At 34.7% G+C, this 19,297-nt stretch overlaps 2 protein-coding genes across 3 annotated transcripts in view; one reads left to right on the top strand and one right to left on the bottom strand.

The window, feature by feature from the left end:
- The window catches only part of IP3K2 (Inositol 1,4,5-triphosphate kinase 2), a 243,300-nt gene that overhangs the window by 157,898 nt on the left and 66,105 nt on the right, over nt 1–19,297 (top strand). The window lies entirely within an intron of this gene.
- LOC143204846 (uncharacterized) lies at nt 9,122–10,144 on the bottom strand. The gene has a single exon (XM_076417719.1). The coding sequence runs from the start codon at nt 10,071–10,073 to the stop codon at nt 9,237–9,239; it is 837 nt and encodes a 278-aa protein (XP_076273834.1). The 5' UTR covers nt 10,074–10,144; the 3' UTR covers nt 9,122–9,236.

Raw genomic sequence — 19,297 nt, 5'->3', positions numbered from 1 at the left:
TATTGGTAACCAATAGCAATGACGGAATAAACATGATGGTTGAGAGCAATTTTAATTTATATCAGTCAATAACAATGACGGAAAATTACAACAAATCACGGATAGTACGGATAACTGTTAACAATGACATGGGCACTCGGTACGAAGGGAGGGTAACATGCTATGAAATCAAGGGAAGCAGACGCACGAGATCCTGCAACCGGTCGTCGTTATTCCAAATAAGAAAGCCAAGTTAAATCCATCTGACCTATTAGCCTGATTACTTCACACTCCAAACTTGAGCGATATTACATGCTCTAAATAGCTTCTTCTTCACTCAAGCTACTCACGCCGCAGCAACCATCCACCAGGCACTTATGAAGGGTCGCAAAGCTGGAGCCATCTTTCTATATGTTTCTAAACCTTTCATTGAAATATAGCATAACGCCCTAGCCTTCAAAGCGAACCAGCTAGGTCTACCGAATGACAGCTCCCTGATTCATTCATACTTGGAAGGTAGATATCTTCAAGTAAAGATCGGAGACGCAGTCTCCTCTCGAAAACAGATCTCCGCAGGAGTCCCGCAAGATGCTTCACTAGCCCCAGCCCTGTTCAACCTTTATATGGCTGATTTCCCACTTCACAAAGATTCACACACAACATTTTAGGTAGATGATACCGCTTTCTTCACCACCGGTTACAGTCGCGACGTCAACCGACAGACTCCAAGTCCAACTGAACTAGGCGATTGCGTGGTACACATTCTGGCGGCAGCAGATTAACCCGAGCAAAGCTCAGGGTATTCTGTTCCACCGTAAGGAGTTCCGCGCTTATCGACTCCAAATCGATAAAGTCCCTATCACCTGGCTCCAGAAGGTATCATACGTCGGTGTCTAATTCGACCGCAGGTTCCAATGATCAGGTCAAATACAGCCCGCTATTTGCAAAGACAGTGGCATGTACAGTCTACTATTTCCACTCTTCTACAGAAAAAGCAATCTCCCAATCCCCCAGAAGGCGACTCTCTATAAGATGCTAGTCCGTCCAGTCTGCTTCTACGGAGCACAGTTGTGATACAGGTACGTCTCTGTGAGACAACTTGCACTACTGCAAGTGTTCAACTCCAAAAAAGTCCGCTCGTTTCTCAATGCTTCATGGTTTATGAGGATCGTGAACACTCATTTCGAATCAAGCATCCCGTTTGTGAAAAGTTTCACAAACATACTCAGTGAAAGGTTCTCCCTTTGCACCTTGTAACACGAAAACTAGTTCATCAAGTCCCTATTCATCCACAAACCCACATCGCCCGCAGAATGTCTCTATCCCGAACCCGAAGCGACATCAGCAAATGACCATTTTGTTTTAGCTGGCCAATCTCGAATAAGAAAAAAAATCCTGTCAGCGGCGTTGATAGTCTTCATTAAGATAAAGTCAAAACCTCAAAAAATAAATAAACAACACTCTTACTATTGTACATTCACTTCTCCAACTCCAACTTTGATGACGTGCAATACGCACAGGGGAATAAACCAAAAGCAACACGGTAGATCCGCTGTCAGCAAAAACTAGCAGAAACCATTTTCGATATGCTTCAAATTATCGATTGATCACAACTGCACATCAGTTACTTTGGCCACTTTGGCATCACATTCTGACTCATAAAATAGCTGTAATTTATACTTTGTAGTTGCAATCATAAAAATATTATCTTTAAATTACTATTAGTATTGTTTAAATCTCTTTAAAAATATAAATGACCCAAAATTAAAAAGGATTCGGAACTATTTATGATTTCCTTGAATAGTAGATGTAGTTCTGTGTTTCAAGAAAAAATATGTCGAGAATATATAAACAAATAAAACTAGCTCTTGCATAGGGGAAAAATAATTTCGATTTTTTCATGTTTTCAAAAGCAATTCAACTCATATAAATTTCAAATTCCAACAATATACGGATGAGAATCTTTGGTAGCTCTACAACATGAACCATGAACACGAACTAAAATCCACCTTTATGTGACTTTACAACTTCAGCTACGATACTTTTACCCGTACTCTATTTAACTACAGAAAGAAATGCTTCGAATAAATGTGGAGCGATTGCCAATCCAAGCTCAATGTGTCTAATTTTCTTGATAATTAGTCTGCTAAGCTTTTGACCTCTGAAAAAACCAAACCAAATCTGAACTAATCGGTAGGTTGACAAAACAATTTGTTCAATTTAACTATCATTTTGATCGACTCGACAATGGCATAGTGTGTTCTTTTGAGAATAACAATAGTTATTTTATTAGAACCGCTGTAAGTTTTCTAAATGACAGTGATCAAGGTTTCAAAAATTTTTGGAAAGTTTGGTGATATTATGTGACTGCTATACCATATTAAATATAACTAATATCGATATTGTCAAGAAGGATTATCGAACTTTCGATATATCTATTTTAGTTAAACAGACCTACTTTTTGATAATTTGTTTTGCTAAAAAATATCTGTAGGAAACTAGACAGTTTTAATCAGAATTATATAGTGGAATTTAATGGTAATAATTCTTACATTATACAATCTGTTTTTGTTTTAAGTGCTTTTTCACAATAAGTGCTTTTTCACAATCGATATTGCCTCGTAATAATTTTATTTATAAAAGTGGGATAATGTGCATATAAATAAAATTCCAGTTGGGTTTTTTTAATTTTTATGATTTATATAATATTAGTTTCTAGTTTGGATACATGAATGGTTCAATTTTTATTTCACAAAGGGTTCGATACTTGGGTTTAACATGGATAGAGTTGGACAAGACACAGCAAAGCTATAATTAAAATACAAAGCACATAATACTATTTAGCTTGTATTTAAAATGCGAATCACAAAATATTTTGAACTCAAATTATGTTTATTTACGACACAAAATACAAATTACAAAACACAGTCGGATTATGTAATTAAAGCTAATTCAGTCCAGTCTATGAATCAGTAAAAAAGATTTTCCTCTCATGAACTCTAAATTTTTAAATGTACTATGAAACAAATAGCCTCTTGTTAGATAGAATCTATCTGCAGGTTATTTTAAGCACAAACTTGTGTTATATAGGGTGGCAAAAATCACGCTTTCATAGACGCAATTTCCGCTGAGTGGCAATCATGGAACGATTATTTTCAAAAAATGTTGTCACTATTTCAGCTCACGGGCCATTAACAATGAGTGCTATCTGTTGTACACGTGTTTAGGTGTACAAGGCAGAACAATACCACGGTTTCTTTAACACGTTGAGTAATAGATTCATTGCCGGAGGAGACTACACTGTAAAACATATAATGTGGTATTCTAGATTAATAACAGCAAAAGGCAGAGAATTAGTCAAAGCAATGAAGACACATAACTTACAGTGTATCTCTACTGGTGAGCCAACATATTGGCCATCAGATAGAAATAAAATTCTTTTAAGACTTTTGTGTTACAAAAATTATTGACACCAAAACATGCAAAGCTGAATCATCACCTGATCCCTCACCACTTATTATAACAGTGAACTCAAATATTCTAAACAAGACAAAACCACCTTCTTGACATAACACCAAAACTAACTCGCCATTATTTAGAGACAGATTAGATAGTTTAATATCTCTAAATTTACCTCTCAAACAGAAAGAGATACAGAAATTAACTTAAAGCCAACTGATCCAACGGAACATTCTCTCTAGAGAGTAACAAAAAAAACCTCTATAACATAATCCTTCCAATAATTGGAGGTATTTTAAAAGAGCTGACAGGAAAGTGTCAAACCTGGGGAAAAATCAGAAGACGTCTGCTCTTATTATCCTATAACCGTGTTACCTGTGATCTCTAAATTATTCGAAAAATTATGCATTAAGAGACTCAAAATAATCGCAGAGGAGAGATATATTATTCCAAACCATCAATTTGGCTTCCGTAATAAACACGGAACAATAGAAGAAATACATAGATTACTCAACGAAATTAACAAAAACTTAAACGATAAAATATATTGCTGTGCTGCATTTCTCGATATTTCTCAGGTCTTCGACAAGGTGTAGCACACTAGACTGCATGTTAAATTGAAATATCTTTTGCCCCATACGTAGTTTCAGCTGCTGAAATCATACCGCACAGACAGACATGTTATTGTTAAATAGGGTGATGAATACACTGAGCTACACCCAATATATTCGGATGTTCCGCAGGGCAGTGTTCTTGGCCCATTCTTATATATATTGTATACAGTTGACCTACCGACCTCAACGAACACTACCGTTGCAACATATGCTGACGATACTGCGCTTTTACCATCACACAAGTATCCAATATCAGCCACAAGAAACCTCCAACTCCATCTTAACAAAGTCGAATTGTGATTGAAAACGTGGCATCTACCCATGTGACATTTACCCTTTGTAGAAGAACAGGTCCCTTAGTAAAATTAAATAATCATGAAATTCCACAAGCAGACAACGTTAAATATCTGGGAATGTAATTCGATCGACGTTTGACATGGAAAAAATATATAGTGACAAAACGTAAACAACTTGGGGTTAAACTAAACGAACGATTGATCGTAGAGCATAAATCTAAATTATCATTAGATAACGAGATTGTGCTGTTTAAGTCAATACTTAGGCTCATCTGAACCTATGGTAGTGAAGTTTGGGATACTATTAGTAAATTTAACATAGATATGCTCCAGAAGTTCCAGAATAAAGTGTTGCGAATCATCGTCGATGCCCCATATTACGTGTCCAACAAACTGATTCAGCGCGATATCCCTATAAAACCCATAACGAGTGTGATTCGGAGTATTAGTGCGAAGACTATTAATGTATATCAATGCACTCGCCAAACAGTTAAATGTGCGAGATGACGGTGAAGTGCGTATGCTCAAACGCAAACTACCATACAAACTGATTAATAGACTAAACTGACTGATTAATAGAATAGAATAAGCTGGAATAGTTTTTAGAATAAGTTAGGATAGACTTTAAAATAAGCTCGAACAGTATCTAGAATAAGATTTAGGTTATAAGTTGTATACTAGATCACTTACTGAAGTGATCTTCTACATGTTATTATTATATTATATGATAGTTATATTATATAAGTGAAATCATATAATAATACTTATTGCCCACGGGCAGATTGTTGAAGTTCTAGGAGATTAATAAAAAAAAAACTATTTCTACTCGTTCACAACAAAATGGCAGCAGGACTTTTACTTCACATTATTTTTTAAAGAGATTTTTGCCTCACCCTATATTAGAAGACTTTTTATACCTAGACAGCGCTTAAGGATGATAACCATTTACCATCGCATTATTTGCTGTTCATCTATTGCGATGATTTCTAGCAAACAACGCATTTTGTAACTAAGGTGATAGCATAATTAAAATATGACTTCATTTATTTCAGGTGACGGTTTAAAAAAATTATAAAATAATTTTTCGAAAATCTCTTTTAGTTGTGATTTAGTAGACATTAAAGTACACAGAAGATTGACATAGTCGCATTTGTTGCCCTGAATGTAATTCTACGCTGTAGCAATTGGTTTCAATACTTCAGTTAAGTATTCTAACATATACCAGAAAAGAAGTAAGTCTTGTCCATTTTAATAAATAAGTAATTTAATTTTGAGTAATTTCTCATAAGATGTACGATAATATCACAAAGAGAGTTCCATCTTTTATGACTTCAGCCGATAAGTATATTTTGCAGTCACTAGTATTTGAAACACTGCTACACTGCAAAATATCTCAGCGTCAGGTAATTGAATTGCAAATATTAAATATATATTTATATTTCAATTACACACTTCAGTTATAAGTAATTGAAATACTTCCCAGCCCTGCACGTCGATCAATGGGTAAAATATTCAGAGAACAATAATCATTATTATTCTGATACAAGGTAACAAGTTCTTTATTCTCATGAAGGTATAAATATTGTCACAAAGTCAAATTTAACGTATGCCAATTGTTGTTTTTAACAGTGATTATTGTATGGTGCAGTTATATTATTCCGTAACAGTTAATGAAGATATTTTTTATTATACAAGCGATTATTGTTCTGATAATACAATACAAGGTGAAAACATTGTTCGATATAAAATATTTTAATGGAGGTTTTTAAGTTTTTTTTTCTTGCGTTGCCTGGTTTATGATATTCATAACACCATAGAATGAATTAATATTGATGTATTCATTTCTTTCATCCGGCGGGTCTTAAAAACAGAAGTCTATGAGAAAATTGCTGATTTTTCATTCAACAAACTTAAATACTTTGTATTTTATATGTAAAAAGCTGTTTTTGAAACTGATAATCATGCTGTATCACAAGGATTCAATTCCATTTAATGGATTATACATTTATAGAGTTTTTCGTGATTCTTAAAAACTCCTTGTCCAGTTCTTGAGTTCTCGAAAGAAAGTGCCTTGAAGAAAGCCACGGAACAGATGATCACTAAGAAAATGGCTCTATTTTCCTAAGAATTAATTTGTAATGCTACAGTTAATTATACAGCAACGATAGTTTATAAGTTAGTGTTTTAACCTGTTATCACTACGTACTAATCAGACCGCATTATGTCTATTTTTAACTAGAATAAAATGAGAAACAAACATACAAATTTGCAAATGTCAGGCAATAGTTTAAACCTTACCTTTTTGATGATGTATTTACCAAAGAACGTTAAATAGACTATATATTAGAGTTTATATTATATATAGTGTCTCCAATAAAACAACCAATGCATATTATCAAAATTTAGTCAACAGGTCGCAATGTTGTCGCATTAACTTAAAATCGTGGTTTACAATATCTTGCTAGATTGTATTTCTTATTATTATAAATCTAATTTTATGATTATATATTCCAGATGCCTATATACCAATTGTTTTAATTTAGAATTTACAAATTTTACTGACTTCTGTAGTAATGATTATGTCTTGTAAATATTATTTCCATTTCTATATTCAATTTATATGTGGCCTTTTTCCTAATTTGAACCGTTTTAGATACGATTCTATTTTAGTTTTAGAGATTTACATAATATTCCATAAAATTGTATATAACAGTCACGTTTTGGAATTCAAAAATAAATAAGGCATCCATCAAGATCAAAGAGATAAAATCTAACCTAAAGAAGCAAAGTCATAAATATTTTAAAAGCATATAAAATCCAATAAAAATTTACGTCAAAATGATATTCACGGAAATAAATGGGAAAATTTAGACATATAGTTGTTGAATCACATTGTGCAAGATTAAGCGACTTAATTCGCAATATCTTGTAACTTGGGAGGTAAACAAATCATTTGTTGGGATGTTTTGTTGACGTGTTATCGCATTAAGAGGTCGCACGCTACTTACACCTGTTGAAATTTAAAATTAAAACGCATTTATGTCCTGATTAACGTTTTCTTTGCACAAAAAATCAAAACAACCAGGGCCCCAAAAATTCAAGGAAAGGCTTGATAAATACTATACCAATTCTGCACTATTAATTTCAGTGTTTAATAAATGGTGTTCAGTGTTTAATAATTTACTGATTTTCCGTGATCGATAAAATCCATGGAATGGTACTGGGCTATCGGAGATTCAAAGCACGTGTGATGGCTGAGGTTATAGACTGAACTGAGTAGGTACATAACATTTTACACGAATTTGGAGTGCTTAGCTATGTTCAACCGTTCTTCTTATTGCTTCCTTTCAAAACATGGATACATTATGAAAAAACAGAGATCCAACAATGGGGTTCTCCGGGTGAAGATGTATCTACGAACTTGTGCCTGTCGGTTGGCCACAGTTTTTTTGGGATGCACGCAATGTAAACAGAATGGATATTGATTTGCATTGAGCAAGAGACGATCGCAGTTGATGGATGTAAGATGATTTGAAATTATTTCCGTCCATATTGCTTTTATTCTCTCGTAATGAGCTCTTTTTCGGTCATCTGACACTTGATTTCACGGTTTCTCTGTCTGGTCCACCTTCCAGTTGGAAACTTTCCATCTAAAAACCTTTCTATCCTGGAGTTCTTATTATGTTATTTAGGCTCCTTTCGTAACCCCCTTAATTGCAGCGATCCATTTCATTGTTTTAACCTTGGCCTTACTGAGAGCTTCATAGAATTTCACCACCTCTCTGGTCGATCTGCTTGGTTCCATTCTTTTAATATACCCATAAAACTTTAGCCTGCGTTTTTTTGCTCAAATATATAACATATTGTTAAGCTTTTCCATTTCTTTATTTGCTCTTAGACACTATATTTTTTCGTCAGCGTGTTTTGGGCCTAAATTTTTTCTAATAGTTTTTCTTTCTTTTTGATTCCTACTCTTGTATTGATGTCTCTTTTTCAGTTCAAAATGAGAGCTTCAGCACCATAAAGTCACTCCGGCTTAATCAAAGCGTTGTAATGTGTCAGTTTTTATATTTAGAAATACATTTTTGTCCAGTTTCTTGAATAGTTTCACCGAAATATTTGAAATTAAAAATTCTTTGGATTTTGTCATATTTGGATTTCGCCAGATTAAGCCACTTAAGTTGGATTTTCTTATAGCTTTATGATGCAAATAAATAATTTGTTAAGATTTTTTAGTGGTGTAGTATCACACTGATGAGTACACCACTTACACCTATTGGAATTCATTAACAGGCAAGATAAATCATTATATAACCTTTTAATGGTTTTTTTGAGCTTTGGCTCTTAATATTTACGGTCGATTTACATTGACGTGACGTCTTTTTAACTTTATTATCTACGTTTGCAGTTTCGGGTTTCACAACAATCACTAAACCATGACCTGAGTGTTAATATAACGTTATATTAGGTAGACAATAGCAATTTCCAATTTATTCACCATATGAAATTGTTTAAGGTACAGTATGTAAATAAAAAGTCAATTTATTGTTCGATTTGTTGGATTTGAATCAGAATTTTAATATCCACCATTGTTGTTTTACTTATTGATAATTTTGTAATAAACCCCAACAAGGTTGAATTGATTGATTATATATAAAAGTAGATCAACTTCAAAAATATTTGCTTTATTGTGTTATATTTGATGGAGTTTATGAACTAATAGAAATTGTTAAAGGGATAACATTAAACAAGAAATTAATATAACAAGTTTTTATTTCTTAACATTGGGGGTAACAACACGAAAACAACAACATATAATTGAAAATCAACAAAATACGTAAAATTAACATAAGCGCTTTGGATGTCAGCTAGTATCAACCGTTGCAGGTTAGTGTTTGTCGCTCTTTTTGTGTCCCCAGTGTTTGTGGCTTTCGTGACCTCCTTTCTCTCCGAATTTGTGTCCATGTTCGTAGTGGTGATCGTGACCACCGGCCTTTTTGTGTCCGGCTTCTTCGTGGAAGTGTCCTCCCTTTTCGTGGGATCCCTTCTTTCCGTAATGGTCTTCATGATGGCCTCCCTTCTTGTGACCTCCTTTCTTGTGGCCTCCCTTTTTGTATCCGTGTTCGTGGTGGAATCCTCCGTGTTTTTCGTGATGACCGGAGTCGTGGTCTTCGTCGAAGAAATGCTTTTCCTTCTTGTACTCGTCGAGTTTGTGTACATCATGTCCTCCATGGGTGTGATGGCCCTTCTTGTATGATCCTTTTTCACCGTATTTGTGTCCTTTCTCTCCCTTCTCTCCTTTGTGGTGCTCGGCGTGGTATCCATCGTCGTGGTGATGTTTCTTCTTGTGTCCACCGTGTTCTTCGTAGTGATGTTTGTGACCTTCCTTATCATGATGTCCCTTTTCGCCTTTCTCGTGATGATGGTGTCCCTTGTAACCTTTGTCACCTTTCTCGCCGTGAGCGGAGTGATGGTCAGAGTGATGTTTGTGGCCACCTCCTTTGTCCCAAGCGTGACCGTGACCACCTCCGCCACCGCCTCCGCCACCACCTCCGTGACCTCCACCGCCGCCACCGCCTCCGTGACCACCGTGACCAGAAGCGGCCAATTCCAAGTCGACAACTTCAGCTTCACGTCTCTGCCTGGAGATCTCCCTGGCTTGGGTGTAGGAAACGGCGCAGAGCGCAACGAAAGCGAGCACACAGGCTCCCTTGAGGGAATTCATTGCTGTGGAACACCGGAGGAACACGACTCGATACTGATTTGGTCCAGTGCCGCGTCAGCTTTTATACCCGAAAACCACCGCGGCGCGTTTTTTTTCCCTCGTCACCAGTGAAATGAATCTTTGGTCTGTAACATTTTATTGACAAATCGCCGCCGTATTGCATCTTGCGGTAGGGAACTTTCACTATGGCGGCCGATTTTTTCGCGTGACGTAACATTGGCAATACTTCAAAATCGTTTGACCGATTTGCTCGATGGATTCGGTGCAGTTTTTTCCGCGCTATCTGCAGCCGGGTTGCGTTTCTGAATTGGTACGGCCCGTACGAAATCGATTTACTTCAATTTGCATCAATCAAATCGTCGACACGAAATCGAATTGATCAGTGGCATGTACCAATAATCCTATCGAAACTAACACAGTATCTGTTTGTTCATTGGTGCGTACGCGCGACTACAACCATGGTTTTTTCGAATCGGTTTACTGAAATTACATCTTTTCTTTCGATTCTGAACCGATCCGTTTAAGTAATACTTGAAATAAGACGTTCATTAATGAATACACTAATTCTTTTCGATCTTTTCAGGTGAGTGTCCAATCCGTTACAACGATTCTCGTTGAAGGTAAGGTTATAACTTATTTTTGTTTTATTCATGTTGATTATCTAGTTAATTTTATTTATTATATTATGATATTATTATATTGAGGTTATATCTATTACTTTTTGAACATTAAGTAAGGAAAGGAAGATACTCTACGTATACGAGAAATACATTGAAATCTGGTACAATTGCTTTAAAAAGCTTTATTATTAATATGCTTTACTTTATATTTATAATATTTGTTATTTTATTCTTTATATATACTAGTCAAAATATTTAGTACAACCTTTCCCATCTTTCTGGAAATATGGCGATTTCGGCTTTGACACCAATAGAATCAGCGACTGCTTTTTGGAGCTTCTTCAATATTTCAAAACCCTGTGTCTGCCAAGTCACACTGCATAGATCTAGACAAGTGGTAGTTCCTACTCGAGCTCCAACAGCGTATCCCTCACATATCCCTCTTGCAATGTGCGGCCGAGATTGTTATGCAAGAGGACGATTGATAATATGTTGTTCGACTTGCTTAGTTAACCTAGTAATAACAGTCTCATTTGGTTTTAGCAGATTGTCATCATCCCAATATATCTTTTTATTCATTAAAACTAGTATGGAGCTAATAACTAACATTAATCTGAAACTATTAACAAACAGCTACATCTACATAAATGTTCCGCTGAATCATTTACTATTCAAATATTTGCAAGACCAGAAAGGTTTTTCCGTTTAGGACGTCCAATGACATTATGGTTATCTGGAGTTCTGGACGCTTCCGTGTTGACGTGGTTCTGTAGTTTTCTGTGATGGGAATCGGCAAATTTTCGGAACGTAACCACCAATAGCTAGGTCGAGGATCACAATACCAAGGCGCATTCACAATATACTTCAACACCTCATTTTGGAAGCTCTGAATCACTCGGATATTTGAGTCACTGGCCCAGCCCTACAGCTGAATTCCATAGCTCCATACTGGTCTCAGTATCTGCTGATATAAAATAAGCTTGTTTTTGGTTTATAGCGGAGTTTCGTCCAATACATTTTCCTGAACTTGATGATGAGTTCATCGCGCTTCTTTCTTATGTGCATCTTCCATCTCAACTAGGCATCACGGTCAAACCAGGGTATTTTGCTGTGTTGGCATATGGAACTCGCGCCGTTAATAAAGACACGCTGAATAAATGAATTCAATGTGTGTAGATTTTGCTTTATTCAACTTCATTCACCATTCCCTAGTCCTGATAGTAATTTTTTTAAGACAAGATTTTAGTTTCCTGATTGTTCTCTACAGTCTCTGCTACTACTAATTTTACCGTATTATCGGCAAAGGTAACAGTTGCGCTATATAATGTTCAATGAATATAATTTCACCATATGCACAAAAAGACTTTATGGCCTTGAATAATCCACTTCGGTGTCTATGTGTATGACTCTCTTGACCTAATCTCCTTAACAATTTTTGGTCCGTCCAGGCTGTCCTCTGTTATTAACCCAAAATCACCAATCATTATAGCCAAAACTGACAATTAGATCACACTCCAGCAGATATTATTAAGATAAACAACAAAAATAATGAATTCCAAATATATAATTTTGGGTGTTCCATGATTAGCATGGAATATCTCAATCATCAAAATTCCATTTCTCAAAAGAATAGTTATTTTGTGTTGATAAATATCAAATCCATTCAATTTTTTACTTAGTTTAGTTAATTTAACACACAGTAGATACAGCTGATCAAAATACATGCGGAAACCTATGTATAAAATATGTATATTATACGTCACAATAAAATTGGAGAAATGGCAGAAAATATAACGAGAGTTCTGTTGAATTTGGTGAACTGATCGCCAGACATAAATGAAAATCTGAAGTTCTGGTGAATATGTCCACTTCACCAGCCGTATCATTCACACACACTAACATATCATTCAATACAAAGTCCCGAGCCTGATATACAGATGATGCCGCCCAAACTCATAGTAGTTCTTCAAATAACATGTGTGAAATTTTTATATCAATCTACAAATTTACATTGATTTTACAATGGTGTAACTTCCGTGAAGGACCACCACACAAGCATCATATTAGCAAAAAAATTGCTTTGCCGCCATATGGTCAATACCTAATATCCAATGACTAAGGATACATGGACACCTCCGTGGGTTTCCGGTATCTGGTAACAAAAAAGTTAAGAAAATCAAAGTTATTAGAGACTCATAAACACAGTAAATAATACAAATAACCTCAAATGTTATCAACAGTGCTATTTACGTCGATATTACACTTTAAACATAATTAAAGGCATCTAAAATAGTAAATAATTAGATTAGAATGATCTTAACGCTGTGAATTACCGATGTTCAGACTATACTGGCTGTTTCCCGCCGTTACAATTTTTTTACATTGCAACGAAAATAAACAACAATTTTGGGGTTTATAGCGATGTATGGGTATGTGTTATTAGGGACGTTAACATCATCGATACACGTTAGAATATCTAATTATAGCCGAAAGTTATTAAAATAATGTATGAATAAGATCTGTACCCATGCAAAGCGTCCAGTGAGACCAAAACAACTACGTCACGCGCACCTTTATAATGTCATCATTTCAAACGACCATTTTTCTTTCGAAGCGATTTTTTTGCAAATATAACTTTTATTCCGGGTAAAAATAAAAAATACGTAGAACTGTCATAAAGTACTCTTTCAATAATAATCATCTAGCGTATAGAACAACGATCACCGTATATACCGAACGATCATATTGTCAGCGGACAAAATTTTTTGCTGTTTTATTTTTTGAGAGAAAGGGGCTTGTTAGAACGTGTTAAAAGGCTATACAAATCGGTACTGAGGGGTTTTATCTAACAAAAAAGAGACCAAACCCATCTTACTAATGACACCATTCAGCTAGTCTTAAAACTGATAGCCCTTGCAATTGATCGCAATAGCGCAGACTGTAACGATTAAATAATATAACCACCTCCATCCTAAAGAAGCTGCCGCAGGGATATAACTTGTCCTCTGAATAGCTTATAATTGATTTTTTTGACTATCGCCTGTACTTTCACCCGCCATTTTGCCTTTGTTGATCTTCTAAACGGCATTGTTTCCAAAGTTTCGGTGACTTCAGATTCCAGTACTCTAGTGTTAAGAAACTAAGCTACTACAAACCGCCTTTGATAGCCTACATCCTCAACCGTGATGCTTGTGTCCGAAATCCACGGACTAGAGGTGTTTTTCAGCGCTTGAATGTTTCCTAATTGGAATAGTTTAGGGGTAGAGGTCTTTGGTCATCTCTAATCTACTTTTTGTGACCTTACAACTTCAACTGCGATACGTTTGCCCGAACTCCACTTAACTACATCAAAGAATGCTTCGAGTAACTGCCAATTCAACGTCAATCTGTCTTTTTTTCTTGCAAGTTAATTTGTTTCAGATTAATTGAATGAATTCAAAGAAAAACGGAACAGAGGAAATCCTACCAACTGCAATAGTTATAATATATAAAGGGATTTAAAACAATAAAACTTTTGTAGCGACCTTGAGGCATGTCGAATTTTACATCGTGGAATAACTGTCTACAAAATTTTGAAAACGGGCGGGGCCCCACTAGTACACGATAACGAGTATCTGGCAACCCTGAGACGTTTATCTGGGATATTATTGAAGGGTATTGACTGCCCAAGCCTCGTCAATAGGTGATCCTTTTACTTCTATTTCTATTTTCTTAATATTTTATATCGTCAGTAAATAACAGTCACATAATGTAAGCACCAATGTCTGTTTTATTTCGTTTTACCTCCATTCACCGAAACCTTAAACTTTTAATTTACTTTTAAAACTGTTTAGTTTTTTGACGACTTGTCTTACGTCATCTATTTTAATACCTTCATTATAAGTCCCAATATCTGGTCATTACTCTAATTATTTCTAGTGAGAATATATAGTTCATGTAATTAAGACAGTAGTACACAACAAGTGGTACTATTGTTTTAGTATTATAGAATATGCACATTTTTTTTATTAGTTTTTAGAATGTCAACAATCTGCCCTTGAGCAGTAAGTATTATTGTATGATTTCCGTTATATAATATAACCAACCTAACATGTAGAAGATCACTTCAGTAAGTGATCTGCTACACAATTTATAATCTAAATCTTATTTTAGATACTATTCTAACTTATTTTAAAGTCTATCCTAACTTATTCTAAAGACTATTCTTATAGCTTATACTAACGTATACTAGGGATGCACTAGTCTTTCAGAGTACTTCGCACTAGCACTTCAAATCAAAATAGGCCTTAGTTTCGGCGGTCATCTCTTCATTCGACAAAAATTTCTTCCCAGCGAGCATTCTTTTGAGTTTTGAAAACAGCCAGATAGCGGCCAGATCTATAGAATACGGTGGATGAGGAAGCAATTTGAAGCCCAATTCATGGATTTTTGACACGGTGCATTGTCTTGATGAAGCAGTAGTTTTTTCGGCGATTTCGTCCTTCAAACCATCCAATAACGCTGTGTAATAGTAGCTGTTTATGGTCCTTCCTTTTTCAAGGTAGTCAAAGAAAATTATTCCATGCATATCCCAAAATACAGACGCTATAACCTTGCCAGCCGACCGTTTTCCCTGTCTGTTCTGCCAGCGTTTTCCAACGCTTTGGAGCGGGTTCATCATGTGCAGTCTACTCGGACGACTGTCGATTGGACTTCGAAGTGAAATGATGGAGCCTTGTTTCATCCATTGTCACACATCGATGCAAAAACTCGAGGTTTATTACTTTTGATCATCTTCAAACATTTCTCCGAATCATCAACTCGTCGTTGTTTTTGGTCAAAAGTGTGCTCGCGCTGCATTCACTTTACTCAGAGCTTTCTCATAACCAAATATTCGTAAATGATATGATGTAGACATTCAGTTAGTATCTTTAGAGTGTTTGCTATTTCATTCAATTTCAATTTACGGTTATTCAAAATCACTTTGTTGATTTTTTAAATGTTTTCATCGGTAACAACCTCTTTTAAACTTAGCACACCAATTCTTGATGGTTGATTTTCCTAAGGCAGTGTCCGAGAAAACTCGGCATCAAGCCAAGTTTTTGCTTCAACTGTATTTTTTCCTTTCAAAAGCCAAATTCCTTTTTATCCATTCACAATATCAAAAGTTGCTTCATTCAAAATGCTATAATTCACAAACTAATGATCCGACAGCTGTCAAATTTATACACGCATCTTTTGAGAGTTAGGGCTAACTAAAAAATATATGGATTTAATTCTAGTAGCGCCATCTATGTGTCAGGCCGGGGACCTTTCAATTCACTTGTTAAACCTTTCCTAGACATCCACAAATATTTCAAGACTTAACTTGGTCAAATCGGTCCAGCGGATCTCGAGTTTTAGCGAGACCACGAGAAAAACTTCACTTTTAAAAATATAGATAAAATCAAATTATTTATGATTTTCATAAATATTAGACTAAGGAAAAAACAAACTATGGATTAGCGTGACCATCTGTAAAATGCGACCGTTTCGGATGTTTGTGGTTTATTTTTTGTTTTTGTAAATCTCTGGCCGCATTCTAATTTATATAATTATTAGATAATTACACAGATACCCGGTAAAAACATAAAGTAGAAAACACGCGTATAATTATTGTTTATTTCGTATGCAAAGTTTTCGAATAAATTTACAGTATTTTGTAGGAAATATACCGGTGTTTTTATTGCTTTTTTTCTTATATTTTTTCGACGATTTCGAATTCTTCTTCCTGAAAACTGGAGATAAATAAAAATAATTTCTAAAATGTATTATGGATTTTGTCCAGAGGATGCGAGTTGTTGGTGGTCGGAGATGTGAGATATTGATGGTGGTGGTTTAGATCCTTTTATTTGAATTATATACATACGCAATTTTTAAATTGTGTTAATTTAATTCAAATTTTGTGAGCACAAATGCGTGCTCATTATCATTCATTTTTTATGTTAGCCAATATGATTTGTCAATAGTCATTTTATTTTTTGCTGTTTCATCCAATATCAGCCATAAGAAACCTCCAACTTCATCTGAGCAAAGTTGAGGTGTGGTTGAAAATAATAAAATTAAACAAATCAGACAAAATCTACTCATGTGACATTCACCCTTTGTAGAAGGACTTGTCTCCAGTAAAAATGAATAATTATGAACTCCTGCAAGCAAACCTTGTTAAATATCTGGGAATGCATTTTAATCGACGCTTAATATGGAAAAAGCGTGTAGTGACAAAACGCAAGCAGTTTAGGCTTGAACTAAATCAAATGAATAGGCTGATTTAGGCTAGAGGGTGTAGATCTAAATTATTCTTAGATAACAAGGTTTTGCTGTATAAGTCAATACTTTTGCATTTGGACCTATGGTATTGAACTGTGGGGTACTACTAGCAAATCTAGCATAGCTATCCTTCGGAGGCTTCAGAATGAAGTGTTACGATCGTTGATTCCCGATATTACGTCTCCAAAAAACTAATTCAGCGCGATGTCCCTTTGGAACCTAAACTCATGTGATTCAAGTGTTAGTGCATCCCAAACATACATATAGCCAAACAATTAAATGTGCACGATGCCAGTGAACTGTGTAGGTTCAAACGCACGCTACCATACGAACTGATTAATAGGCATATAAAGTGAGATATAATTACCTCTAGAATAAGTTAGAATAGTTTTTAGAATAAGTCAGGATGTACTTTAGAGTACATTAGTATAGTCTCTAGGGAAATAATAAGAATTATATTATAAATTTGTTCAGCAGATTACTTACTGAAGAGATCTACATGTCAGTATAGTTATATTGTATAACGGAAATCATAAAATTATACCTATTGCCCATGGGCATATTGTCGAAATTCCAAGAGTTTATTTTTTAAAAGATGCTGCGTTAGTGTCACGGCATCGATAGTCCAATAAAAAAACTAATGCACGTCATCAAAATTTATAACATCATGTCACAATTATTATCGCTAATGTTTAGAAGAATTTTATAGGCATTTGACAACAGGGTCGACCCAAACAAATCAAATTGTAAAGACTGGTTCTGTTACATGTGTTGACGCATTAAGCAGCACTATGCCTCTATTTATCTTGGATAAAATAAGAAGAAAAAGTTCGCTCCCAGTGTAAAATGAATATTATATTTTTACAAATTGCATTTGGCAGTATATTCGATGTCACCTGTGACCTGCATTGACTGTTTTTTGGAAGACCTATAGTATGGACGCAATTTTACCCGAAATTTTAGGGGTTTTCTAGTTATTGATTTTTAAGATAGCTCTGAGATATAAAAATGAAACTTTAAATTCGTTTTTCTAGACGTTTATAGCTGTAGGTTGAGAAGAAATATCAAATTCTACTGAACCGACTAATTGGAAATCTGGTGTGAGTCTTCTCGATTGTTCTAGAGAAGTGAAATATTTTTTGGCTATTTTTTGACATTTTCGATTTTTTTAAAAATAGTAAAATAACAAGCAAAACAATATTTGTCAGAAGTAAAGTTGTAAAGTTGCTTAAATAAGTCTTATCAGTCAAACCAGGGTGTTCCTGTTGTCATTCAGTCAAAATCTTCATTTCTGTTATCCTAGAAAGACACAGACAGCGAAATAGATATAAAAGTTTAATAATGACAGTTCGTTTTATATATATATATATATATATATATATATATATTTTATTAAATAATATAATTTATATTTTACGGTCTGTGTTTAAAAATAACCCTACACTCTCGATCAGTTGACGATCTAATAACCATGAGACAAATATTGGACGATTCGTTGTAACATACAATAAAAAATATTTTAATGTGTAATGGTTCACTATAATGTCAGTAGAAAAAATTGCATTGGTCACGAATTGCGATGTGATGCGATATGAATTTTATGGCATCAGGCGGGGTCATTAAAAAAATACATTTACTATACTGGTCTTGACGTCAGAAGTGACGCTGCTAAGTTACAATTTGCAGTTCGTTTACCTTGATATACCTGGAATAACATATCCTTTCTATAGACTATAGACGTACATAAATTCGACGCACAATATATTAGGTTTTTGTAGACAATTTACTTTTTTTTAAGACCAAGCTCTCTTTCACTCGTTGGCTTATCAACAGTATTTCTGAAATTATATTGAACCGTTTACCGAGAAAAACGATTTACAGAAGCTGTAAGATACTGTATGTTGCTTTTCGATCTATTTTTGCATATAATGTTTATTGTAAATATCTAGTCATGTGGTAAATTGATGTTCACTAGAAATGCGATATTTATTTATACGAGTGATAGTTTGAAGTCACTCACTTTTTGAATTTAATCTCTAAATGGAATTCTGAATTCTCAACCGCCTTTTATTAGTAGACTACTGTGAAATATTGAGCAAACTGTGTCATTTAGTTTGTGTTTAATAGCCATTAACAGCACAAAACCTCACGAATTTTAACAAAAATGGAAAAAACTGATTTTTATATGCTTATTTTTATAATATCTTTATTATATACGCTTAGTACAATCTTAATTAAAAATTAATTTATTACTACTAACAATACAGTTGTATTGCTTCCACGTTATTATGATTTAGTAATCTTCTTTCGTGTTTC

The sequence above is a fragment of the Rhynchophorus ferrugineus genome, unplaced genomic scaffold (genome assembly GCF_030347505.1).
Source record: "Rhynchophorus ferrugineus isolate W39M unplaced genomic scaffold, kcgeb_rfMv2 rfM11, whole genome shotgun sequence".
NCBI classification, from domain to species: Eukaryota; Metazoa; Arthropoda; class Insecta; order Coleoptera; family Curculionidae; genus Rhynchophorus; species Rhynchophorus ferrugineus.
Note: the sequence above shows the minus strand (reverse complement) of the source record. Positions and strands in the feature narration are given on the sequence as shown.

Coding starts and splice junctions, on each gene's coding strand:
- LOC143204846 (XM_076417719.1), bottom strand. CDS start 10,073: ATGAATTCCCTCAAGGGAGCCTGTGTGCTCGCTTTCGTTGCGCTCTGC.